Here is a 26,915-nt window from a genome sequence, read left to right on the forward strand (position 1 = left end):
TGAAGAAACTACAGGAACACACATTAACATGGATAAATATCAGATACATAATATTTAGTTAAGGGAATACATGCCTTATGATTCAAAAACAGATAAAATGTACTATGTAATGCTGGGCATGGTGGCTCACGCCTGTAATCTTAGCACTTTGGGAGGCCGAGGTGGGCGGATCACTTGAGGTCAGGAGTTCCAGACCAGCCTGGCCACCATGGCGAAACCCTGTCTCTACTAAAAATAGAAAAATTAGCTGGGTGTGGTGGCACGTGCCTGTAATTCCAGCTACTCGGGAGGCTGAGGCAGGAGAATCGCTTGAACCTGGGAGGCGTAAGTTGCAGTCAGCTGAGATCGTGCCACTGTACTCCAGCCTGGGTGATAGAGCCATCTCAAAACAAAACAAAACAAATAAAAAAACAATTAATATGTAATTTAAACATGCATAGGTAGTAAAGCTTTTTTAAAAGTAATGTGATTTTTTGCCAGCCACAAGAGTGGTTGATAGATATAATCTGTTAGAGGCATGCAGGGGCTTCCAAGGTGTTGACAATGTTCTATAAATTTGGGGATTTTTTTTTTTGTTTTGAAAAAGGGTCTTGCTTTGTTGCCCAGGCTAGAGTTCAGGGGTGTGATCATAGCTCACCACAACCTCAAACTCTTGAATTCCTGGGTTCAAGCAGTCCTCCCACCTCAGCCTCCAGAGGACAAATGTGAACTAGATGTTTATTGTGCGGTTTTGGCAGAGTTAATATTTTTAATTTTTTTCATTAAAAAATTATTATATTTTAGAGACTAGGTCTTGCCCTGTTAACCCAGGCTGGAGTGCAGTGGCACGATCTCAGCTCACTGCAATCTCTGCCTCCCAGGTTCAAGTGATTCTCGTGCCTCAGCCTCCCCAGTAGCTGGGATTACAGGTGTGAGCCACTGTGCTTGGCCTTTTGTGTGGTTTTAACAGAGTTGTTTAATGTTTTATAAATTGAGTGTATATTTCTTATATGTTATTGTATATGAAATATTTCACAATAGAACATTTTAAAAATACATTTTGTGCCAGGCGTGGTGGCTCACGCCTGTAATCCCAGTACTTTGGGAGGCTGAGGTGGGTGGATCACAAGGTCAGGAGATCAAGACCATCCTGGCTAACGCGGTGAAACTCCTTCTCTACTAAAAATAAAAAAAAATTAGCCAGGAGTGTTGGCAGGCGCCTGTAGTCCCAGCTACTCAGGAGGGCTGAGGCAGGAGAATGGCGTGAACCCAGGAGGCGGAGCTTGCAGTGAGCCGAGATCGCGCCACTGCACTCCAGCCTGGGCAACAGAGCGAGACTCTGTCTCAGAAAAAAAAAAGAAAAAAGAAAATACATATTGTGAGGTCTAATGGGGAAGAGCAATGATGGAACATTGTTGATTAGCCACAATTTTTTTTTTTTTTTACTTTTTAGTTTAGAGATGGCTGTTCATGGGCACAATCACAGTGCACTGCAGCCTCTAACTCCTGGGTTCAAGTGACCCTCTTGCTTCAGCTTCCTAAGTAGCTGGGACTACTATGCCCAGCTCCACAGATATTTTAAATTATCTCTTATGTACAGTGAGTCCAGGTGCATGGAACATAGAGGCTGCTAAGATATTTATGGACCAGGTGTGGTGGCTCACGCCTGTAATCCCAGCACTTTGGGAGCCCGAGGCAGGTGGATCACCTGAGGTCAGGAGTTCAAGACCAACCTGGCCAACATGGCAAAAGCCCGTTTCTACTAAAGATACAAAAATTAGCTGGGCATGGTGGCGGGTCCCTGTAATGCCAGATACTTGGGAGGCTGAAGCAGGAGAATCACTTGAACCAGGGAGGCATAGGTTGCAGTGAGCCAAGATCACGCCACTCCACTCCAGCCTGGGCAACAGAGCAAGACTCCGTCTCAAAAAAAAAAAAAAAAAAGATATTTGTGGAAAGAAGGGAGTAATGTGAAATCAGTGAAATCAGAACCTATTATTAATATTATGGTGCTTATGATTAAGTTAGGGGTTTAAATAAGACATAACTATGAGAAGATAACATATATCTTCTTATAAAAGTCTTATAAGGACTTTTTCATAATTATAGGCAGTAAGTGCTATAAAAAAATTCTTTGAAGAAAGTGGTATTTATGAATGATATGATAAATAATGAATGATATGATGGCTTTATGTCTTATTTTTATGTCAGATTTTCCAGGTGCCCTGATCCTGTTAATGCCATCATTTCCTTACCTGTTGTTTATTTTTCTTTCAAAATACAACCACATATCATTTATGAATGATATGATAAATACTTGGGGATATCTAGCAGAGGAATTGGTATTCGAAGAAGTACTCGACTAATATAATAATAATGTTAATTGCTAACATTTCTTGAACATTTAATACACACTGTTGAGTACTTAATGTATATTAACTCACTGAGTTATCTTCTTAAGAACCATATTTTTTAAAAGGCTATTAGCGGCTGGGCATGGTAGCTGATGCCTATAATCCCAGCACTGTGGCAGGCTGAGGCGGGTAGATCATGAGGTCAGGAGTACAAGACCAGCTTGGTCAAGATCGTGAAACCCCGTCTCTACTAAAAATACAAAAATTAGCCGGGCATGGTGGTGGGCTCCTGTAATCCCAGCTACTTGGGAGGCTGAGGCGAGGTATTGCTTGAACCTGGGAGGCGGAGGTTGCAGTGAGCTGAGATTGCACCACTGCACTCCAGCTTGGGCGACAGAGCAAGATTGTGCCTCAAAACAAACAAACAAACAAAAACAAAATAACAACAAAAAAACGCTATTAGCTTGATCTTGTAGATGAGGAAGTGAGAGTTAGAGGGGTAGGCAAAGTAATTGTCCATGGTTACACAGCTAGTAAGTGGCAAAGTTGGGAATACTGGCAGTTAGACCTCAGAGCTTTTGCTCCAGACCACTGTAGTTTATGGTCTCTTTGTGGTTATATTTACAAAGAAAAATAAATAACAGGTAAGGAAATGATGGCATTAACAGGATCAGGGCACCTGGAAAATCTGACATAAAAATAAGACATAAAGCTAGTAAAGATGATTTGGAGCCAGATTTTTTTTTTTTTTTTTTTTGAGATGGAGTCTCGCTCTGTCACTCAGGCCGGAGTGCGGTGGCATAGTCTCGGCTCACTGCAACCTCCACCTCCTAGGTTCAAGTGATTTTCCTGCTTTACCCTCCTGAGTAACTGGGATTACAGCACGTGCCATCATGCCCAGCTAATTTTTGTATTTTTAGTAGAGATGGGGTTTCACCATGTTGGCTAGGCTGGTCTTGAACTCCTGACCTCAAGTGTTCCACCCATCTCTACCTCCTAAAGTGCTGGGATTACAGGTGTGAGCCACTGTGCCTGGCCAGAAATGTCATCTAATTCCTAAGTTTGCCTTTCTAGTTAAAATCTTTATTGGGGCAGGAAAAACAACAGTGTTCATATTTCATAAGTTATCTTCTCTTTTGGATTAGAAAGATACAAGAATCACCATAAATGAAGATGTGATATTTTAAAAATTAAGTAGATTTCATTTTCTTTTCTTTCTTTCTCTCTCTTTTTTTTTTTTTTTTTTTTTTTTTTTTGAGACAGAGTCTCACTCTGTCACACAGGCTGGAGTGCAGTGGCATGATCTGGGCTCACTGCAACCTCCGCCTCCTGGGTTCAAGCCATTCTCCTGCCTCAGCCTCCTGAGTAGCTGGGATTACAGATGCACGCCACCATGGCTGGCTAATTTTTGTATTTTTAGTAGAGACATGTTGGTCAGGCTGGTCTTGAACTCCTGACCTCAAGTGATCCGCCAGCCTCAGCTTCCAAAGTGTTAGAATTACAGGTGTGAGCCACCACGCCCAGCTATTAGATTTCATTTTCTAAAAGAACATGAAAAGTCGAGATGAGATAGATATAGAGGATATTTTAACTAATTTTTTACATCCACATGGTAGATAATCTTCAGCTATATAGTGCTTTTTAAAAAAGTCCAGTATGAGGCCACATGTGGTAGCTCACGCCTGTAATCCCAACACTTTAGGAGGCCGAGGTAGGTGGATCAGTTGAGGTCAGGAGTTTGAAACCAGCCTGGCCAACATGGTGAAACCCCGTCTCTACCAAAAAATAAAAATTTAGCTGTGTGTCATGGTGCATGCCTGTAGTCCCAGCTACTCAGGAGGCTGATGTGGGAGAACCTCTTGAACCTGAGAGGCAGACGTTGCAGTGAGCTGAGATGGCACCACCATACTCCAGCCTGGGCAACAGAGTGAGACACTATCTCAGAAAAAAAAAAAAGAAGTCCAGTATGAGTTAGTAAGTGCTTCATAGTAGTGACATTGTATTCAACAGGTGAAACAACTGGTCATTTAGTATGTAGTTTATTTTCTTGGGTGGGTCAAGAACTTGTGATTTCAAACCCAGTCCCTTACAATATTAGAAGTAAATACATTCTCACTCTTAGACTCCTGAAACAGACACATAAATTCTCAGAGTTCTAAGTCTTTATTCATTTTGGTCTTTTTTTTTTTTTTTTTTTTTTTGAGACAGAGTCTTGCCAGGCTGGAGTGCAGTGGCGCGATCTTTGCTCACTTCAACCTCCGCCTCCCAGGTTCAAGCGATTCTCCTGCCTCAGCCTCCCAAGTAGCTGGGACTACAGGCATGTGCTGCCACTCCCAGCTAATTTTTGTATTTTTAGTAGAGACAGGATTTTACCATGTTGGCCAAGATGGTCTTGATCTCTTGACCTCGTGATCCGCCTGCCTTGGCCTCCCAAAGTTCTGGGATTACAGGCGTGAGCCACTGTGCCTGGCCTCATTTTGGTGTTTCTAAGAAGGCAGAGAGCTGACTTTCATTGCCTTGGGCCTTCATAACACATGGGAATTTGGGCAAAAGGGGATGTTACTTTCTATTGTTATAAAAATTTTTGAGGTAGCTATGTGAAATTTGGCAAGTCATAGTGACAAGGCTTCCTTCAGATTATAAAGGTTAGAAAAGTCCGTTCATCTCCAAAATGCCAGACATAAAGGTACATGGATACTTTAATATAATACTAAGAACATACAATAGAGTTTTAAGGAGTTAAGGCACAGTGGTTATGGTAATGTTGATCCAAATATAGTATTTTGTTTCCTTTTTAGATTACAGTGTATCTGCAAACTCCAGAATAGTTATTGTCACAGCAGGTGCAAGGCAGCAGGAGGGAGAAACTCGCCTTGCCCTGGTCCAACGTAATGTGGCTATAATGAAATCAATCATTCCTGCCATAGTCCATTATAGTCCTGACTGTAAAATTCTTGTTGTTTCAAATCCAGGTGAGTCTTCTCTCTTCCATTCTATTGCATAAGGATGATCTTTCCATACCATTCCTTTAAAAGAATCAACTTCATTGAGTTAACATTTATATACAATAAATTGCACTCGTTTAAAGTATATAACGCGATGAGTTTTGATAAATGTAATCACTCATGAAACTACCGCCATGATCAAGATACAAAACATTTCAGCTACCTCTGAAAGTTTTCTTGTGCCTCCTTGCAGTTCATCTCTCATTCCACCCCGGCCCCATTTTCTGGAATTTTATATGAATGAAATCACGCTGAATGTAATTTTTTCTGCCTGACTTCTTTCACCCAGCATAATTATTTTGGGATTCATCCATATTAGTGAGTGTATCATATTGTTCCTTTTTTAGTGCCAAAGTATTCTTTTGTTTATACATTTTTTTGTTTGTGTGTTTGAGATGGGGTCTCACTCTGAGATGGGGTGTCACTCAACCTCTGTCTCACTCGAGGTTGGAGTGCAGGGCGTAATCTTGGCTCACTGTAACCTCTGCCTCACAGGCTCAATTGATCCTCCCACCTCAGGCTCCCCAGTAGCTGGGACCACAGGCATGTCCCACCACACCCAGCTAATTTTCGTATTTTTGGTAGAAGTGGGGTTTCACTATTTTGTCCAGTCTGGTCTGGAACTCCTAAGCTCAGGCAGTCTACTCGCCTTGGCCTCCTAAAGTGCTGGGATTACAGATGTGAGCCACTGCACCCAGCCATTGTTTATACATTTAAAATGCTATTTTGTTTATTCATCTGTTGAAACATATTGAGGTTATTTCCAGTTTTGGGCTATTATGAGTGAAACTAACATCTTAATTTGTATGTAAGTATTTGTGTGGTCATATGTCTTTATTTCTCTTGGATAAATACCTGGGAGTAACATAGGTGGGTTATATGGTAGGTATATGTTTAACTCTATCAGAAATTACCAAACAGGTTGGGCATTGTGGCTCATGCCTGTAATCCTAGCACTTTGGGAGGCTGAGGCAGAAGGATCGCTTGAGCCTAGGAGTTTGAGACCAGTGTGGGCAACATAGGGAGACCTTGTCTGTACATAAAATAAAGTAAAAAAGCTGGGTATGAAGATTGCATAAGCCTAGGAGATCTGGGCTGCAGTGAGCTGTGGTTGTGCCACTGCACTCCAGCCTGAGTGGCAGAGTGAAACCTTGTCTCAAAAAAAAAAAAAACCAAAGCAAACAAAAAAAAACCACAGTTTTAAATTTTAGCCAATCCAGGCCAGGCGTGGTGGCTCACACCTGTAATCCCCGCAACACTTTGGGAGCCTAAGGCAGGTGGATCACCTGAGGTCAGGAGTTCAAGACTAGCCTGGCCAACATAGTGAAACCCCATCTCTACTAAAAATACAAAATTAGCCGGGTGTGTGGTGGTGCATGCCTGTAATCCCAGCTACTCAAGAGGCTGAGGCAGGAGAATCACTTGAACCTGGGAAGTGGAGGTTGTGCTGAGTTGAGATCGCACCATTGCATTCCAGCCTGGGCAACAAGAGTGAAACTCTGTCTCAAAAAATAAAAATAAAAATAAATAAATAAAATAAAATAAATTTTAGCCAATCCAATATCATTGTGTGTGTTTTTGTTTTGTTTGGTTTTGTTTTTTTGTTTTTGAGATGGAGTCTTGCTCTGTCCCAGGCTGGAGTGCAGTGGCATGACCTTGGCTCACCACAATCTCCTTGTCGCAGGTTCAAGCGATTCTCCTGTTCAGCCTCCCATGTTGCTGGGACTGCAGGTGCACACCACCACGCCTGGCTAATTTTTGTAATTGTATTTTTAGTAAAGACGAGGTTACACCATGTTGACCAGGCTGGTCTGAAACTCCTGACCTCAGGTGATCCACCTGCCTCGCCTCCCAAAGTGCTGGGATTATAGGTGTGAGCCACTGCACCCGGCCTGCTCTCTTCTTTTCTTGGTTAATCTTGCTAATAGTCTATCAATTTTATTTATCTTTTCAAAGAACCAGCTTTTTGTTTCATTTATCTTTTGTATTTTTTTGTTTCAATTTCATTTAGTTCTGCTCTGATCTTAGTTATTTCCTTTCTTCTGCTGGGTTTGGGTTTGGTTTGTTCTTGTTTCTCTAGTTCCTTGAGGTGTGACCTTAGATTGTCTTTTGTGGTCTTTCAGACTTTTTGATGTAGGCATTTAGGGCTATGAACTTTCCTCTTGGCATCGCCTTAGCTGTATCCCAGCAGTTTTGATAGGTTGTGTCATTACTGTCATTCAGTTAGAAGAATTTTTAATTTCTATCTTGATTTCATTTTTGACTCAATGCTCATTCAGGAGCAGGTTATTTAATTTCCATGTATTTGCATGGTTTTGAAGGTTCCTTTTGGAGTTGATGTCCAGTTTTATTCCACTGTGGTCTGAGAGTGCTTGATATAATTTCAATTTTCTTAAATTTATTGAGGCTCATTTTATGGCCTATCATATGGTCTGTCTTGGAGAAAGTTCCATGTGCTGTTGAATAGGATGTGTATTCTGTGGTTGTTAGATGAAATGTTGTGTATATATCTGTTAAATCCATTTGTTCCAAGGTATAGTTTAAATCCACTGTTTCTTTGTTGACTTTCTGTCTTGATGACCTGTCTATTGCTGTCAGCGGAGTATTGAAGTCCCCCACTATTATTGTGTTGCTGTCTGTCTTATTTCTTAGGTTTATTAGTAAATGTTTTATAAATTTGGGAGCTCCAGTGTTAGGTGCATATATGTTTAGGACTGTGATATTTTCCTATTGGACAAGGCCTTTTACCATTATATAATGTCCCTCTTTGTCTCTTTTAACTGCTGTTGCTTTAAAGTTTGTTTCGTCTGATATAAGAGTATCTACCCCAGCTCGCTTTTGGTGTCCATTTGCATGAAATGCCTTTTTCCACCCCTTTATGTGAGTCCTCGTATGTTAGGTGAGTCTCCTGAAGACAGCAGATAGTTGGTTGGTTAGTTCTTATCCATTCTGCAGTTCTGTATCTTTTAAGTGGAGCATTTAGGCCATTTACATTCAGTGTTAGTATTGAAATGCAAGGTACTCTTGTATTCATCATGCTTTTTGTTGCCTGTGTACTTTGGGTTTTTGTTTGTATGTTTGTTTTTGCTTTTTAACTTGTGTTTTTGTTTTATAGGTCCTGTGTGATTTATGCTTTAAGGAAGTTCTGGGCCAGGCACAGTGGCTCACACCTGTAATCCCAGCATTTTGGGAGGCCAAGGTGGGCGGATCACCTGAGGTCAGGAGTTCAAGACCAGCCTGCCCAACATAGTGAAACCCTGTCTCTACTAAAAACACAAAAATTAGCTGGGCATGGTGGTGGGCACCTGTAGTCCCAGCTACTCGGTACGCGGAGGCAGGAGAATTGCTTGAACCTGGGAGGCAGAGGTTGCAGTGAGCTGAGATCCTGCCACTGCACTCCAGCCTGGGCAACAGAGCAAGACTCCATCTCAAAAAAAAGAAATTAAAAAAAAAAAAGAGGTTCTGTTTTGATGTGTTTCCAGGATTTGTTTCAAGATTTAGAGCTCCATTTAGCAGTTCTTATAGTGGTGGCTTGGTAATGGCAAATTCTCTCAGCATTTGTTTGTCTGAAAATGACTGTATCTTTCCTTCATATATGATTCTTAGTTTCTACTGGATACAACATTCTTGGCTGATAATTGTTTTGTTTGAGGAGGCTGAAGATAGGGCCACAATCCCTTCTAGGTTGTAGGGTTTCTGCTGAGAAATCTGCTATTAATTTGATAGGTTTTTCTTTATAGGTTACCTGGTGCTTCTGTCTCACAGCTCTTAAGATTCTTTCCTTTGTCTCAACTTTGGGTAACCTGATGACAGTGTGCTAGGCAAAGGTCTTTTTGCGATGAATTTCCCAGGTGTCCTTTGTGCTTCTTGTATTTGCATGTCTAGGTCTCTAGCAAGGCCGGGGAGGTTTTCCTTGATTATCTCCCCAAATACCAAATATGTTTTCTAAGCTTTTAGAATTGTCTTCTTCCTCAGGAACACCGATTATTCTTAGGTTTGGTTGTTTATTGTAATCCCAGACATCCTGGAGGCTTTGTTCATATCTTCTTATTCTTTTTCTTTGTCTTTGTTGGATTGGGTTAATTTGAAGACCTTGTCCTCGAGCTCTGAATTTCTTTCTTCTACTTGTTCAATTCTATTGCTGAGACTTTCCAGAGCATTTCACATATCTAAAAGTGTGTCCAAAGTTTCCTGAATTTTTTATTGTTTTTTCTTTAAGCTATTTATTTATGTGAATATTTCTCCCTTCACTTCTTGTATCTTTTTTTTTTTATTTCCTTGCACTGGGCTTCGCCTTTCTCTGGTCCCTCCCTGATTAGCTTAATAGCTAACCTCCTGAATTCTTTTTCAGGTAAACCAGGGATTTCTTCTTGGTTTGGATCCATTGCTGGTGAACTTATGTGATTTTTGGGGGGTGTTGACGAGCCTTATTTTGTTATATTACCAAGGTTGGTTTTCTGGTTCCTTCTTAGCCTCCCAAGTAGCTGGGAATGCAGGTGTGTGCCACCACATCTGGCTAATTTTTGTATTTGTTGGTAGCGACAGTTTCACCATATTGGCCAGGCTGGTTTCAAAGTCCTGGCCTCAAGTGATCCACCTACCTAAGCCTCCCAAAGTGCCGGGGGATTACAGGCATGAGCCACCGCACCCAGCCAGTGATTTGCTTCACTTTGTAGTAAATCTGTATTTGACTCTAAAACAATTCATCTATGTATTCAGGAAAAAAAATTTTTTTTTAAGTTATGATGAATCTTTTTCTAACACAAAATTTTTCTTCTTAGTGGATATTTTGACATATATAGTCTGGAAGATAAGTGGCTTACCTGTAACTCGTGTAATTGGAAGTGGTTGTAATCTAGACTCTGCCCGTTTCCGTTACCTAATTGGAGAAAAGTTGGGTGTCCACCCCACAAGCTGCCATGGTTGGATTATTGGAGAACATGGTGATTCTAGTGGTAAGTATAAATCTATTATTATTACGTGACTACCCTTCTTATCTCTACTAATGCTTATTTCCTTTAAAGTTTTTTTCCTGATATTAATATAGTTGTATAAGTTTAATTTTTTTGGTATTTCCCTGGTGTAACTTTTACTATTCCTTTAGTTTCAATCTTTTGCATCATTGATTTAGCTATCTTTCATAAAATAGTCCACAAATCATATAGCTGTTTTAATAGTCAATATGAGTGTTTCTCTTATCTGTAATACTTTATTGTGATTTTTTAAAACAGCTTTATTAAGACATAATTCATGATATGGTTTGGATCTGTGTCCCTGCCCAAATCTCATGTTGAATTGTAATCCCCAGTGTGGGAGCTGGGGCCTGGTGGGAGGTGGTTGGATCATGGAGGCAGGTTGTCCTGGTTTAACACCATCCGCCTTAGTACTGTTTTCACAATAGTGAGTTCTTGTGAGATCTGGTTGTTTAAAAGTGTGTGGCACCCCGCCCCCCTCCGCTGTAGCCATATAAGACTCTCCTGCTTCCCCTTCGCCTTCTTCTATGATTGAAAGTTTCCTGAGGCCTCTCAGGAAGCCAAGCAGATGCCAGCATTGTGCTTCCTGTACAGCTTGCAGAATTGTGAGCCAGTTGAACCTCTTTTCTTTGTAAGTTGCCCAGTCTCAGGTATTTCTTTATAGCAATGTGAGAATGGACTAATACAATTCATGTACCATAAAATTCAACCAGCAAATTACAGAATTCGTGAGTTTCTGGTATATTCACAGGGTTGTACTAACATCACCACAATCTAAATACAGAATCTTTTCATCAGCCCAAAATGAAATCCGCATCTTTTTCCCCTACCCTAGCCCCAGGCAACCACTAATCTACTTTCTCACTCTGTAGATTTATTTATTCCAGATTTTTCATATAAATGAAATAATATGTGATTTTAACTATTGAGGCCACACCAACCTCTCTCTTTACTGAATTTAAACATTTAGTCTCTGCTACATGGTTAGAACTTTATACTTTTTACAGTGTTCTTTAATTGTGTCATGTATGTAAATCTTCTTTCCATAATGGCAATAAACCAATTGAGAATAAAGACCATTTGTTCAAACATTCATTTATTTATTCAAAATATTTAGAGTGCCCTTTTCTTTATAATCCAAGAGCCATAATATAACAAATACTTTATTTGATTTGGACAAATATTTCTTCAACCAGAGCCTTACTTTGACCCTGTTGGCTTGTGTTATTTTTCCTGAAGTTCATTAAAACTAATTTTCTCTGGTATATTTTAATTTCTCACATTTAATATTCTATAACTTTATTTTTAGAAAACAGTATATTCTGATTAGTATTAATTTGAACATGTTTAGTATTCTATTTAGCATGATTTTTCAGTTTCCTTCCTCTTTTTCTGTTTTCCATTGGATCTACTTTCTTTAATTTCCTCTAATACTTTGAATTATACACTTACCTTATAAATGGTTATCTATAAATTTTTTGACATTCATACTTGACCTCAGATGATAAATTTATTTACTCTCCTTTGGGATAATACAAAGATTTTTTTTTTTTTTTTTTTTTTTTTTTTGAGACAGAGTTTCGCTCTTGTTGCCCAGGCTGGAGTGCAATGGTGTGATCTCGGCTCACCTCAACCTCCGCTTCCCGGGTTCAAGCGATTCTCCTGCCTCAGCCTCCTGAGTAGCTGGGATTACAGGCATGCACCACCACACCCGACTAATTTTGTATTTTTAGTAGAGACAGGGTTTCGCCATGTTGGTCAGGCTGGTCTCGAACTCTTGACGTCAGGTGATCCACCCGCCACAGCCTTCCAAAGTGCTGGGATTATAGGCATGAGCCACTGCACCCGGCCGGGATAATACAAAGACCTTAGAATGCTTTTAGTTTGATCATCCTCTTTTTTATGATGTTGACACCATCCTCTTTCTGTCATACATGTAATTATTAATTCCTTTTCTGTATCCATACTGTTCTTATATCCCCCAAACTAGTTATAATTATTATTATTTGAATAGTTAATACTTGTTCAGATTTATTTACAGGTTGGCCAGTTGTGTTGCTTATCTTTATTTTCTCCATCTAATTTCTTCCCCTGGATTCAATTTATTTCTTCCTGAACTCTATCCTGTTGGTGTTGTTTATATGACTGTTTTAGTCTCATTCTGGAATGACAGGTTAATTGGATGTGAGATTCTAGATTGACAGTTATTCCTCCTTGGCTCTTGTTTACTATTGAGAAGTATGGTATTAATTTGACATTCTTTTCCCTCTCATTGCTTATATTTTATCTTTCTTATCAGTCTTTTTCTTTGTTTATACTGCATTTTGCATATTGCTTAAAAATATGTATGTTGCTTAAAAATGCCTCCTATACCACACAATTATAAATAAATTCTACTACATATTTTCTAACAACCTTATAATTTTATTTCTTACATTTCCCTCTTTTATACATTTGAAACCTATTTTTATGTATGGTGTAAGGTGGTGTTTTAGGCCATTTTTGTGTTGCTGTAAAGAAATACCTGGCCAGGGCCGGGCACGGTGGCTCACGCCTATAATCCCAGCACTTTGGGAGGCTGAGGTGGACGGATCACGAGGTCAGGAGATTGAGACCATCCTGGCTAACACGGTGAAAACCCGTCTCTACTAAAAATACAAAAAATTAGCCAGGCGTGGTGGTGGGCACCTGTAGTCCCAGTGACTCGGGAGGCTGAGGCGGGAGAATGGCGTGAACCCGGGAGGCGGAGTTTGCAGTGAGCCGAGATCACGCCACTGCACTCTAGCCTGGGCGACAGAGCAAGACTCCCTCTCAAAAAAAAAAAAAAAAAAAGAAAAAGAAATACCTGGCCAGGAGTAGTGGCTCATGCCTGTAATCCCAGCACTTTTGGAGGCCAACGCGTGTGGATCACTTGAGGCCAGGAGTTTAAGACCAGCCTGGCCAACATAGCGAAACCCCATCTCTACTAAAAATACAAAAAAAAGCTGGGTGTGGTGGCACACACCTGTAATCCCAGCTGCTCGGGAGGCTGAAACAGCAGAATCCCTTGAACTTGGGAGGTGGAGGTTGCAGTGAGCTGAGATCAAGCCACTATGCTACAGCCTGAGTGAAAAAGAAAAAAAAAAAAACAAAAGAAATACCTGAGGCTGAGTAATTTATAAAGAAAAGGGGTTTAATTTAGCTTGTGCTTCTGCAGGTTGTACAGGCATGGCTCCAAGATATGCTTTTGATGAGGGCCTCAGGAAGCTTGCAATCATGGCAGAAGGCAAAGGAGGAGTAGATGTGTCACATAGTGAGGGCAGAAACGAGAGAGAGGAGGTGCCATACACTTTTAAACAACCAGATCTCACATGAACTTAGAGTGAAAACTCACTCATCAACAGGGGATGATGCTAAACTATTCATGAGGGATCTGCACCCATGATCAGACACTTCCCACCCGCAACACTAGGGGTTACATTTCAACATGAGATTTGGAGGAGACAAACATCTGAACCATATCAGGTGGCAACTTAACTTAAAAAAACAACACTGAACTCAAACTCCTGATGCAATATTGGGAAGAAGAGTTTATTTTGAGATCTGTATTTTTTAGTGCCCTTATGGAGTGGGGTGAATGTTGCTGGTGTTGCTCTGAAGACTCTGGACCCTAAATTAGGAACGGATTCAGATAAGGAACACTGGAAAAATATCCATAAACAAGTTATTCAAAGGTAATAGTACCTATTAAGTTTCTTAATGCCTTAATAGTCAGTCTTAAAAATAAATATCACGGACAAAAATCAAGTAGTTGATCCTTGCTTTTTGTGAGATAAATAACTCTAGGCTTCTGAAAATCACTAAATTCAGACTTATACATAGCTTTCTTTTTGGGGGCATTTTTCAAAAAGAAAAAGTACTTATTATTTCACAACTCATATATTTGAGAGTAATAAAAGCATAGTGATTATGAGCATGGACTTTGGACCCAGGTTGTCCAGGTTTGAAACCTGCTTCATCATTTATTAGTGATATGATATTGGGAAATTACTTAAAATATCAGAAGTTGTTTACTTATCTTCGAAATGGGGATAATTATAGAACCTACTTTACAGGGCTATTATGAAGAGTAAATAAGTTAATACTACATGTAAAATGCTAGAACCATGCCAAGAACTTATTAAATGTTCATCATTTGAGTAGATGAAACATTAAGCTAATGCAGATGATCAGAAATCAATATGGTTTTCTTATAAATGAAGCATCTGACTCCATATATATTAGCCTTAACAGCACACAGGATTATTCTTCATGGTTTAGTCAAGAGTCAAGTTACATATTAGTAGAAGTTATAGAACTTAAAAATTGGCTGGGCGGGGTGGCTCACGCCTGTAATTCCAGCGCTTTGGGAGGCCAAGGCGGGTGGATCACCTGAGGTCAGCAGTTCGAGACCAGCCTGAACAACATGGTAAAACCCCATCTCTTCTAAAAATACAAAAATTAGCTCGGTGTGGTGATGGGCGCCTGTAATCCCAGGTACTTGGGAGGCTGAGGCAGGAGAATCACTGGAACCCAGGAGGCAGAGGTTGCAGTGAGCCAAGACAGCGCCATTGCACTCTAGCCTGGGCAACAAGAGTGAAACTCCATCTCAAAAAAAAAAAAAAAAGAACTTAAAAATCACTTTTGGATATTCACAGCTTGGAATATTGAACTTAACAAAAACCACAAGTCTACTGTATGTATACTGACAACAACCCTACAAAAATGTGTAAGAGGCCAGGCATGGTGGCTCACGCCTATAATCCCAATACTTTGGGAGGCCAAGGTGGGCAGATCACCTGAGGTCAGGAGTTCGAGACCAGCCTGGCCAACATGGTGAAAACCGTCTCTACTAAAAAAAAAAAAAAAAAAAAAAAAAAAAAAAAAAAAAAAAAAAAAAAAAATTAGCCAGCTGTGGTTGTGCGTGCCTGTAATCCCAGCTACTTGGGAGGCTGAGGCACAAGAATTGCTTGAACCTAGGAGGCAGAGGTTGCAGTGAGCCAATATTGTGCCAGTGCAATCCAGCCTGGGCAACAGAGCAAGACTCTGTCTCAGAAAAAAGATAAATAAATAAAATAATAGGCTGGGCGCAGTGGCTTATGCCTGTAATGCCAGCATTTTGGAAGGCCTAGGTGGGCTGATCATGAGGTCAGGAGATCAAGACCATCCTGGCCAATATGGTGAAACTCCGTCTCTACTAAAATACAAAAAAAAAAAAAAAAAAAATTAGCCGGGTGTGGTGGTGTGCCCCTGTAATCCCAGCTACTCAGGAGGCTGCGGCAGGAGAATCGCTTGAACCCGGGAGGCAGAGGTTGCAGTGAGCCAAGATCACACCAGTGCACTCCAGCCTGGCAACAGAGCAAGACTCTGTTTCAAAGAAAACAAACAAATAAATAAATAAAATAAAACAATAAAACAAAAATGTGTAAGAATTAGGGCAGAGACTAAAAAGTCATAATATAACAAGTGATCATGGGTGAGTTTTTATTCTCTTAAATGCCTTTTAGTTTTAAAAGTTTATATTATTTTATTTTTGGTTATAAAAAGTAACATGGCAACGTGTATGAGTACAGAGCTACAGTTTGGGAAGATGAAAACATTTGAGAGAGGATAGTGGTAATGACTGCACAGCAGTGTTAATGCACTTAATGCCACTGAACTATAATTGTTAAGATGATAAATTTTACCGTAGTTAAAAAAGCAGTTAAGGCTGGGTGCAGTGGCTCACATCTGTAATCCCAACCCTTTGGGAGGCTGAGGTAGGAGGATTGTTTGAGGCCAGGAGTTTCAGATCAGCTGGGGCAACAGAGTGAGATCATGTCTCCACAAAAAATTTTAAAAAATTAGCCAGGCATGGTGGTATGTCTGTAGTCCCAGCTACTGGGGTGGTTAAGGCAGGAAGATCACTTGAGCCCAGGAGTTTTAGGCTCAACTCAAACTCGCAGAGGTATGATCACACCACTGCACACTAGCCTGGACAGCAGAGAAAGATCCTGTCTCTAAAAAAATAAATAAATAAAATAAAATAAATTTAAAAATTAACTAGTTGTAGTGTTGCATACCTGTAGTCTTAGCTACCTGGGAGATTGAGATGGGAGGATTACTTGAGCCCAGGAATGCAAGATTGCAATGAACAACGATAGTCCACTGCATTCCAACCTGGGCAACAGAGTGAGACCTCATCTCTTAAAAAAAAAACAAAAAAAAACAACAACAATATTAAAAGTATATAGCCACGAATTGTTGTCTGAAATTCAGACTGTCCGACTCACAGGACATAATAGGTTTTCACCTAGCATTAAGTTTATCTAGCATGGTGAAAGGATACCAGGAAGACAACACAGTATAGCATATCAGTATCTTCTTTAGAAGGTATTTCTTTTCTTTTTTTTTTTTTTGAGATGGGGTCTTGCTCTGTCGCCAGGCTGGAGTGCAGTGGTGTGGTCTCTGCACTCCGCCTCCCGGGTTCAAGCAATTCTCCTGCCTCAGCCTCCTGAGTAGCTGGGACTACAAGCACGCGCCACCATGCTCAGCTAATTTTTGTATTTTTAGTAGAAACGGGGTTTCACCATGTTGGCCAGGAGTCTTAATCTCTTGACCTCATGATCTGCCCACCTTGGCCTCCCAAAGTGCTGGGATTACAGGCATGAGCCACCACACCCGGCCCTTTAGAAGATATTTCAATGCGGCTGGGCGTGGTGGCTCATGCCTGTAATCCCAGCACTTTGGGAGGCTGAGGCGGGTAGATCACTTCTTAAGGTCAGGAGTTCAAGACCAGCCTGGCCCAACATGGTGAAACCCTGTCTCTACTAAAAATACAAAAATTAGCTGGGCTTGGTGGCGGGCGCCTGTAATCCCAGCTATTTGGGAGGCTGAGGCATCACTTGAACCCAGGAGGTGGAGGTTGCTGTGAGTTGAGGTTACGCCACTGCACTCCAGCATGGGCGACAGAGGGAGACTCCGTCTAAAAACAAAACAAAACAAAACAACAGTATTGCAATGCTTAGGTGTAGCTTCTAGGCCCTATCACTGCATGGGGCACACTCAGTTACACAGAAGGAAGCTGACATGGGGGCAGACTTCCCCAGCACAGGAAAGTGGCTGCCTTTAGTTCTCAACAGTTTTTTTTTTTTTTTTTTTTTTTAACTGCAAAAGTGGGAAATTCTCAACAGTTCTTAATGCACTTCTTGTCACATAGCCCTCAGGGTCTGCATACTTGATCCCAGTACTGCTAGTCCTGATACAATGCACAAATCAATGGTTTCATAAAATCCAGTGCTGATAACCTAGTTCTATTATAGTTAATAGTCCACATTTATCTTAACTAATTTTTATATCTAGAAAACTATGTTGCCTGAACTCAAACTCAAGGTTATCTTCCCAGTTACTTCTGGCTTTTTCGAAAGGGCTCAAATCCACTGTTAACCCTTTACCCTTGGTACCTTTCCATGACCTCAGATTATTATCTTTGTATCATATATTCTTCAGAGTTCATTTGACAAACATTTCTTCAATATTTTATAAATAGAAAAGACAAGTTAGTACATCTACAACCACTAGATTCTATAAGACACAGTAGGTAAACAGAATCCTTCACAATGTTTTGGTAATTCTTAACCAACTAGACTGTTTTTTTCCCCCTCTATCATTTACTATCACTTGCGTCTTATTAAAGGTATTGATACACGCATTCAATCGCATGTTTTATCTCTTTCTCTCTCTCTTTTTTTTTTTTTTTTTTTTTTTTGAGACAGAGTCTTGCTCTGTTGCCCAGGCTGGAGTGCAGTGGGGCAATTTTGGCTCACTGCAACCTCCGCCTCCTGGGTTCAAGCGATTCTCATGCCTCAGCCTCTTGAGTGGCTGGGACTACAGGAGCGTACCACCACACCTGGCTAGTTTTTATATTTTTAGTACAGATGGGGTTTCACCATGTTGGTCAAACTGGTCTCCAACTCCTGACCTCAGGTGATCTGCCCGCCTCAGCCTCCTGAAGCCACCACGCAGTTTTTATATTTCTAAAGCAAATGTATTTCTTTTTTTGGCCAAACTATTTCCATAAGTATCACATCAATTGAAAGTTTTAGGTCAATTTACCAAAATATCTTTTACTTTGAAAATCATTATTGGTATGTTTTATTTTCTTAAATTCTCTTAAGGGAACCTACAAATGCTTTGTTTCACCAAAAAGCTTTGAATGAGAGGTTAAATTAATCCCTAGAAAACACAATATGTATTAATATTACAGTATCTTTTCCTATCCTTCTCAACAAAACTGTCCCTTATGCCCATATATTTTCAGCTATAGGGGCCAGGAGACCAGTCTCCAATAAATGCAGGGATCTAACTGGTCTGGAGGCACATCCATACCCCCCACCCACTAAGGAACCTGTTTTAACCGATAGCGGTTTCCAAGGGTTATGGAGCAGCCCATCTACCTCCCATAGGGCTGTCACAGTGTTGGTCTTTATCTACCCAGTCACTAATAATTGTACCACAGAGAATGGTAGTTCTTTTTTTCTTTCTTTCTTTTTTTTTTTTTTGAGACACAGTCTGGCTCTGTCATCCAGGCTGGAGTGTAGTGGCATGATCTTGGCTTACTGCAACCTCTGACTCCCAGGCTCAAGCCATCCTCACACCTCAGCCTCCTGAGTAGCTAGGAATACAGGTGCATGCCACCATGCCTGGCCACTTTTTGTATTTTTGGTAGTGATGGGGTTTCACCATGTTGCCCAGGCTGGTCTCAAACTCCTGAGCTAAAGCAATCTGCCCACCTTGGCCTCCCAAAGTGTTGGGATTACAGGTGTGAGCCACTGTGCTCGGGCAGTTCCTTTTTAATTTGAGACACTTGCTTTAAGGGAACAAGGATTAAGATCACATTTCCCATTGAAGTCCTGTGTGATTTGAATACCAAATATTCCAATGTGTTTCAGATCAGTACTTATCACTATTGGTCCTCTCAACTCTGCAGTATCTAAAATTAAATTATTTGCCTCTTGATCATTTAGCAGAGGATCTATAATTATAAACAATCCTCAGGGTGCTGCTAATATTTATCTAAAAACTACTCAGCTCTTTTTACACAACAGCTTCTGATTTGCTGTTGTCTAACCACCAATTGCTGAGGAATGACATCATGATTTAATAGGATGTCCTTACTTGTTCCCAAGAGGGCATTTGGTTTACAATGTGTATCAGTTTTTGTCTTAAAGTACCAGACTTGAAACTATTTCTTCTATTTGCTCCCTTTACCCTTTCTTTTACACCAGCAATTTTATTTTCATCAGGATGGTTAATAACAACTAAAGGATTATGTTTTTAGCCATTCTCAACTTTCTTCTGTTTCTCAATCTATTTTATTAATACCTGAGAGGATAAATCTGTCATCCAGATTCAACTGGTGAGATTTGTCCCCAGTTATCTACTGTAGAGCTTTCTTTTCTTCAGCTCATAGACAGTATGCTGTCAATCAGGTGCCAGGCAGCCCCTCTTTCCCCTTCCTTTTACTTACCCCCGGAGTCTTGGCCGTACAGAATTGAGGGTCTAAAAGTACTTTTGTCATCAAAAGTATTGCATGGCCTCTGATAGTGGCCCTGATTTTGGACTGATAGTCAAATCATAGGACACTACTGTAGGAACAGTCCAGGCCCAACCTGCTGTGTTCAGGTGGTATATATATATATATATATATATATATGCCTTATCTTGGCAACCAAGTGTGTTATGTGCATTCTTGGGGCTTTAAAACGGGGTAGTTTTAAGACCTCCTGATATGAATGATATATGCTGGACAGTCTTTGCTTCTTGTCCTGTATCCTTTCTAAAAGTTAAATAAACTTAGTGCTAAATTAAACCCTCTTTGTCCAGTGAAGTTGACTGTCAATCCAAACCTGAGACCACTATTTGTAGCAATGCAAATATATAATAAATATTAATTGTAGGAAATAAGGAAATTCAGACAGGCATAAGGAAGACTCACCTGTAAGCCTGTCTTGTAAAAATAATCACTATTAATAACTTGGTAGGTTGATGCAGCTCTAAAGTTTGTATAAAAATTTATATTTTTTACAAGCCAGAGATAAGAAAATGCATAATGTTTAGTATTGTGCTATTTTCCTTTGAAAATGTATCATGAATATTTTCCATATTCATTTATTATTGATTTAGTGATATATTCTTAGGAAAGATATATACACACAGCTTACAACTGTATAAATTTACATTGGCAAGCTAGTAACAATTTTTTTTTTTTTTTGAGACGGAGTCTCACTCTGTCACCCAGGCTGGAGTGCAATGGTGTAGTCTAGGCTCACTGCAACCTCTGCCCGCCAGGTTCAAGTGATTCTCCTACCTCAGCCTCTCGAGTAGCTGGGACTACAGGCATATACCACCACACCTGGCTAAGTTTTGTATTTTTAGTAGAGATGGGGTTTCGCTGTGTTGGCCAGTGTTGGCCAGGCTGGTCTCGAACTTCTGACCTCGTGATCCACCCACCTCGGCCTCCCAAAGTGCTGGGATTACAGATGTGAGCCATTGCCCCTGGCCACTAGTAACAATTTTAAATGGTCCAAGAGATTTATATGGTAACTTTCAAGGTGATTAGTTTCTATGTTGCATATTTAAGCAACAATACAAAAAATATTAAAAGCTAGTTTCATCTTGAGTGGCACATTTGTCCTAGTATTCTGCCTTTATGATTTAAAAAAAGGGTAAATTAATTTTTACTTAAAGTAAGTAGGCTGGGCACGGTGGCTTACACCTATAATACCAGCACTCCAGGAAACTGAGGCGAGCAGATCGCTTGAGCTCAGAAGTTTGAAACCAGCCTGGGCAACATGGCGAAACCCTGTATCTACAAAGAACACAAAAACTAGCCAGGCATGGTGGCTCATGCCTGTACTCTCAAGTAGCTACTTGGGAAGCTGAGGAGGGAGGATCGCATAAGCCCAGGAGGTGGAGGTTGCAGTGAGCCATAATCACACACAACTGCCCTCCGGCCTGGGCAAGGAAGCAAGACCCTGTCTCAAAAAAAATAATAATAATAATCAATAAAAAAGTAATAAAGTATGTAGTGAAGTTTTATTAGACCAGTATAGAAAGTTTTGTTGCCTGTTTATAAATTCTGTAAGAAATCTATGGGAAAATTCTAATACAATTGCATTGACATGTAGATAACTTTAAAATGGATGCTTGAAGAATATTATGTTTTCTCTGGGTTGACTTATTATGAATTTGATTTTCTTACTTTCTACAACTGTAGTGCCTATGAAATTATCAAGCTGAAGGGGTATACCTCTTGGGCTATTGGACTGTCTGTGATGGATCTGGTAGGATCCATTTTGAAAAATCTTAGGAGAGTGCACCCAGTTTCCACCATGGTTAAGGTAGGCTTAAATTAAATCTTCATTTATCATTCTTTCCTTTAATATTTATTGAGTCACTACTATAAGCCAGTCAGTGTACAAGATGTTGAGGATATAATAGTGAATAAAAAATACAAAGACCTTGACCTCAGGTCAGGTCAAAAAAATACAGATACCTTGACCTAAGGAAGGGAATCCTGAAAGAGAACCAGGTTTGAAGATCACATTTACAGTTTTGGACACAGTTTTGAGCCCTGGCATATAAACAGTGTGAAGCCAACTCAAACTAGCTTATGCAAAAAGAAAATTTATTGGCTTATGTAACTGAAATGCCAAGGAGGCCTGATTCTGGTACTCAGACAATATTATGAGAGCTGTCTTTTCTCTCTATTCTCTTGGCTCATCTTTTTCCTCTATTGGCTTCCAACTCATGCAGATTTTTTCTATGGGGCAACAAAGATGGGTCACAGTAGCTGCAGGCTTAGATCCTATAATACCTCTGGCTGAGAACCACTGGCGTAGACTGAGGAAATTAAGACAAGTGTAATAGCTATTTTTAGGAATTCGGTTGTGAAGGTAAGGAAAATCAGGGCAAGAAGTTTGTTTGTTTGTTTGTTACACAGATAAGATGCTTATAGTAAAGATCAAGTACCAAGGGAGAGGATGAAGACAGAAGTGGTAAGCAGAGGGGGATGGAGTCCAGAGCATAGTTGTAGGCATTACCCCTAAAAGGAGGAGGGGCAGGAGTTAACAAAGAGAGAATGTGTACTGATGCATGTAGATTTGTATATTTGACATTGGAAGCATCTGATGACTTCTCTTTTTTTTTTTTTTTTTTTGAGACGGAGTCTCACTCTGTCACCCAGGCTGGAGTGCAGTCATGCGATCTTGGCTCACTGCAAGCTCCACCTCCCGGGTTCACACTATTCTCCTGCCTCAGCCTCCCAAGTAGCTGGGACTATAGGCACCCACCACCACACCCGGCTAATTTTTTTTGTATTTTTAGTAGAGACAGGGTTTCACTGTGTTAACCAGGATGGTCTTGATCTCCTGACCTCGTGATCTGCCTGCCTCAGCCTCCCAAATTGCTGGGATTACAGGCGTGAGCCACCACGGCCTGTCGATTTCTCTATTTTTAGTGAAAGGAGATAGTGAAAGGAGTAGGATAACGGGAGTGGGAGCAGAAGGTTTCATAAGTGAAAAAAGTCTAGAAAGTGGAAAGAAAGGGAATTTTGGTTGGATTATTCATATGTATATTGAAGTTAACAAGGATAATGGCAGAAATTGAGATAGACAGGGAAGACTGTGAGCCATGTGTCAGTCTGTGAATGAGATTGAATAACTAGGAGGTTAGTCCTTACAAAGGGAAGAAGAGCTGAATTAGATGATCTTCAAAAAATAGGGAGAATATGTTTTGTTTTTATAAGAGCAGGGGATTAATGATTTGGAAGAACGGGGCAGGTGCAGTGGCTCACGCCTGTAATCCCAGCACTTTGGGAGGCTGAGGCCGGTGGATCACTTGACGTCAGGAGTTTGAGACCAGCTGGTCAACATGGTGAAACCCCGCCTCTACTAAAAATACAAAAATTAGCTGAGTATGGTGGTGCACGCCTGTAGTCCTAGCTACTTGGGCAGCTGAGACAAGAGAATTGCTTGAACCCAGGAGGTACAAGCTGCAGTGAGCCAAGATTGTGTCACTGCACTCCAGCCTGGGCAACAGAATGAGACTCTGTCTCAAAAAAAAAAAAAAAAAAAGATTTGGAAGAGGCAATAAAGAGTACACAATGGATACCACACACCCCTTCTTTTCTGAGGCTGCAGAACCTATGGGAGAATAAGCAACTGCCTCTCTAGGACTCTGGAGAAAGAGTCAGGGAAGTGTCAAATGAGTAATCAGTGAAGAAACTGAGTAATATGGGAATTTAATAGCCTTTACCAAACAAGTCAATGGACATTATATTTTAATTTAATTTTAATGTTTTGGGGAGGGATGAAGTCTTACTCTGTTGCCCAGGCTGGAGTGCAGTGGCGCAATCTCAGCTCACTGCAACCTCTGCCTCCTGGGTTCAAGCGATTCTTGTGCCTCAGCCTCCTAAGTAGCTGGGATTACAGGCACGCACCACCACGCCTGGCTATTTTTTGTATTTTTAGTAGAGAAGGGGTTTTGTGCTGCTGCCAGGCTGGTCTTGAACTCGTGACCTGAAGCGATCCAACCACCTCGGCTTCCCAAAGTGCTGGGATTACAGGCGTGAGCCACCGCGCCCTGCTGAGTTATATTTTATAGGGAACATTTAAACATTTGACGTTACAAGCAGAGTCATTTGTATATTCTTATTTTTTCTTTCTTTCCCACTTACTTCACTTTTACTACTTCACATTTTCACCAAATCAAGGTGTGCAGAGTTTATTTCACATTAATGTATTAATTGGATTTTTTTTTTTTTTTGTCAAATAGGGAATTCTCTTTAAACAATCTCTGTATTTCACAGCTGGTCCAAGAGCAAATGAGAACAAATTCTAATATATCCAGGGGAAATTATCACTAACCAGGCATAAAGCTTAAAGGGAAGAGGGTAGGCTGAGGAGGCTAGCAGCAGGTCACAGTTAGCACACAGGGCCAGGCTTGGTCCCAGGATTCAGGCAGGAGCCCTTGTTCCCAGCCCACCCAGCAGTCCTCAGATGGCATGATGGGTGGACATGAATTCTCGAATTCCAGTCTGAGGTGCCTCTTCTAGAGAGAAGAGAGATGACAGGAGGTAAAGGGAAACAAATTCTGGAAATAACCAGTAGGGAAGCAGAGGGACTTCTTCCCCTGCCACCATCAGAGGCCTTGCCTCTGATTACACCCATGGAAGCTCATGTTAAAGCTTCAAATGTCACAGAGGTGGCAACAGAATGATCAAGGATCAGAGAGGGAGTTGGAGACCAACCTGGGCAACATAACAAGACTCCATCTCCATAAAAAATGAAAAGAAAAATAGCCAGGCATGGTGGTGTGTGCTACTTGGGAGGCTGCAGTGGGAAGATTGCTTAAGCCCAGGAGGTCCAGGCAACATTGAGCTATGACTGCACCACTGCACTCCAGCCTGGGTGACACAGCAAGACACTGTCTCCTAAAAAAAAAAAAAAAAAAAAAAAAGAGGATAGGGAAGTGAATTGCAAATTTCAGTATGACTGTGGCTGGAGCCTGGCTGAATAGAATGTGGGTTGACAGTCTGAAAAGACAGTGGCTTTCCATAGCTAGGCAGATGCCAAAGTGGAAGGAATGTAAGTAGTTGCTGGCGGGGCACCCTCAGGGATGACACTTGGTTGATCTGATGGTGCTTATGAGGTTGAGTGTAAAGTGGCTACCAAAATGAGGGAGCTGGACTATGGTAGAGGAGGTAACCAGAGAATCCCTCTGTGGGGAGAAGTTACTAGAGCAAAACAGGAACAAGGGGCACACCTTGTGCTCCTGAGTAGCGCCCCAGAGATGGTGAGAGGGAAGCATGGCTGAATAGCGCCCGTGGGCTCTGCAGCATGGAAAGCTGTGAGGCACTGCTCCAGAGTCAAGGAGCCTCCCCTCTTCCTGCAACGCCATTCCTGGTAACTGTTTATAATCAGTCCTGGAGAAGAACAATGCCCTCCCTTCTCCCACAACCCCAGACTCAGCCCCAAAGAGAGGGGTAAAGAGTGATGAGTGGTAGGAGGCAGGGAAGTGTGAGGGATCTACTGGGTGTCTTTTTTTTTTTTTTTTTTTTTAACTGGGTGTCTTTTAACATTTTTTAAATTTTAATTTTTTGGGGGTATATTGAGTTTTCCTATCTTCCAAGACCAGGAAGGATAGTATGGAGGTGGTGGAGGCTGGTACCTATGCATGTAGATGTTATGTGAGTTGCCCAGGTTGTAATAGGCTCTGGCAGCTGCTTCTCGGCCTTGGCTGCAGGAATGGAGGAAATTTTGGGGCTTCTGATGGGAGGTTCCAGGGGCCCAGGATAGGGCAGTGCCATGGGGCTGCACCTGTTTCATGGCCCTATCCATGATGGGAGGTCCCAGATAGAACTCAGGTGGAGGTGGTGGATAGGAGTACAGAAGGGCAGGAGTGCATTCCATTGCAGCTGGTGATGGGAGGCACAGGCCCCACCGGGCATGTAAGAGCATCTATAGGCTCCACTGGGGGTTTACCTCTGGAGGCTTAAAATGCCACCCGTGGCACCCATTGTCCAAACTCAGTGATGCTCCCTGCTGTAAAGGTATGAAGCAGAGCCTTCCCAGTCATCTCCTGCTTCACTGTTGCCTCGATGTAGTTGGGACTACACACAAGTTACTTGATTCTCATAGTCCTCCTTTTGATAAAATGGCATCATGAAAGACTGCATGGCATCCTTTCCCGTGGACCAAAAGATGACCTGGTAAGGGATAAGGTAAATTGTATGTTTCTGGGTCCTTCTAAAGGCCTCTGGCATCTTCTTCATGTCTTTGAATGTAAGTTCCACATGGTTATAGGACATAAGGATGCTCTTGCTTTTGCTGACCATCACTCTGCCACCCTCTGAGCGATTCTTGTTGAATGCTTTAGTCTCTCCTGTATACTCTCATTTTGACGCCCTTTTGCATAGCTGCTTTTCCATATCAGGTTATTTGAACAATATCTTATCTTGCCTTTCAGGGATTATATGGAATAAAAGAAGAACTCTTTCTCAGTATCCCTTGTGTCTTGGGGCGGAATGGTGTCTCAGATGTTGTGAAAATTAACTTGAATTCTGAGGAGGAGGCCCTTTTCAAGAAGAGTGCAGAAACACTTTGGAATATTCAAAAGGATCTAATATTTTAAATTAAAGCCTTCTAATGTTCCACTGTTTGGAGAACAGAAGATAGCAGGCTGTGTATTTTAAATTTTGAAAGTATATTCATTTGATCTTTAAAAAATAAAAACAAATTGGAGACCTGTGACATAACTCTAGTCTCTCAAGATTAGAACGAGCAAATGGTAAAGAGATTTTCCTCTTTAAGAATCATTTATAGCTCTATTCTAATGATACCCAATCTGTACAGGTGTAAGTTATACTTCTGAGGTATGTCACATATGTTAGAGTGCCTTCAGATGTAGTAGAATATGTATAATCACTATAATACAGAGCTTTGATTCTTTTCACAAACCAAGCCCTTTTTCTAGTATTACAATTTTATCTTGTACTTTCATCCGTTAGAGTACCAGCATATTCACCTCATTACATGAGCGTCGTA

At 41.0% G+C, this 26,915-nt stretch overlaps 1 protein-coding gene across 2 annotated transcripts in view; it reads left to right on the forward strand.

The window, feature by feature from the left end:
• The window catches only part of LDHC (lactate dehydrogenase C), a 39,153-nt gene extending 12,527 nt beyond the window's left edge, over positions 1–26,626 (forward strand). For both annotated transcript variants that reach the window (XM_024347006.3, XM_024347007.3), the window contains exons 4-8: positions 5,132–5,305; positions 10,120–10,293; positions 13,907–14,024; positions 21,587–21,710; positions 26,338–26,626. In XM_024347006.3, coding sequence (XP_024202774.1) covers positions 5,132–5,305; positions 10,120–10,293; positions 13,907–14,024; positions 21,587–21,710; positions 26,338–26,502 — 755 coding nt within the window. In that variant the 3' untranslated portion in view covers positions 26,503–26,626. The remainder of the gene's footprint in view (positions 1–5,131; positions 5,306–10,119; positions 10,294–13,906; positions 14,025–21,586; positions 21,711–26,337) is intronic.
• Positions 26,627–26,915: the final 289 nt, after the last annotated feature.

The sequence above is a fragment of the Pan troglodytes genome, chromosome 9 (assembly GCF_028858775.2).
Source record: "Pan troglodytes isolate AG18354 chromosome 9, NHGRI_mPanTro3-v2.0_pri, whole genome shotgun sequence".
In the NCBI taxonomy this organism is placed as follows: Eukaryota; Metazoa; Chordata; class Mammalia; order Primates; family Hominidae; genus Pan; species Pan troglodytes.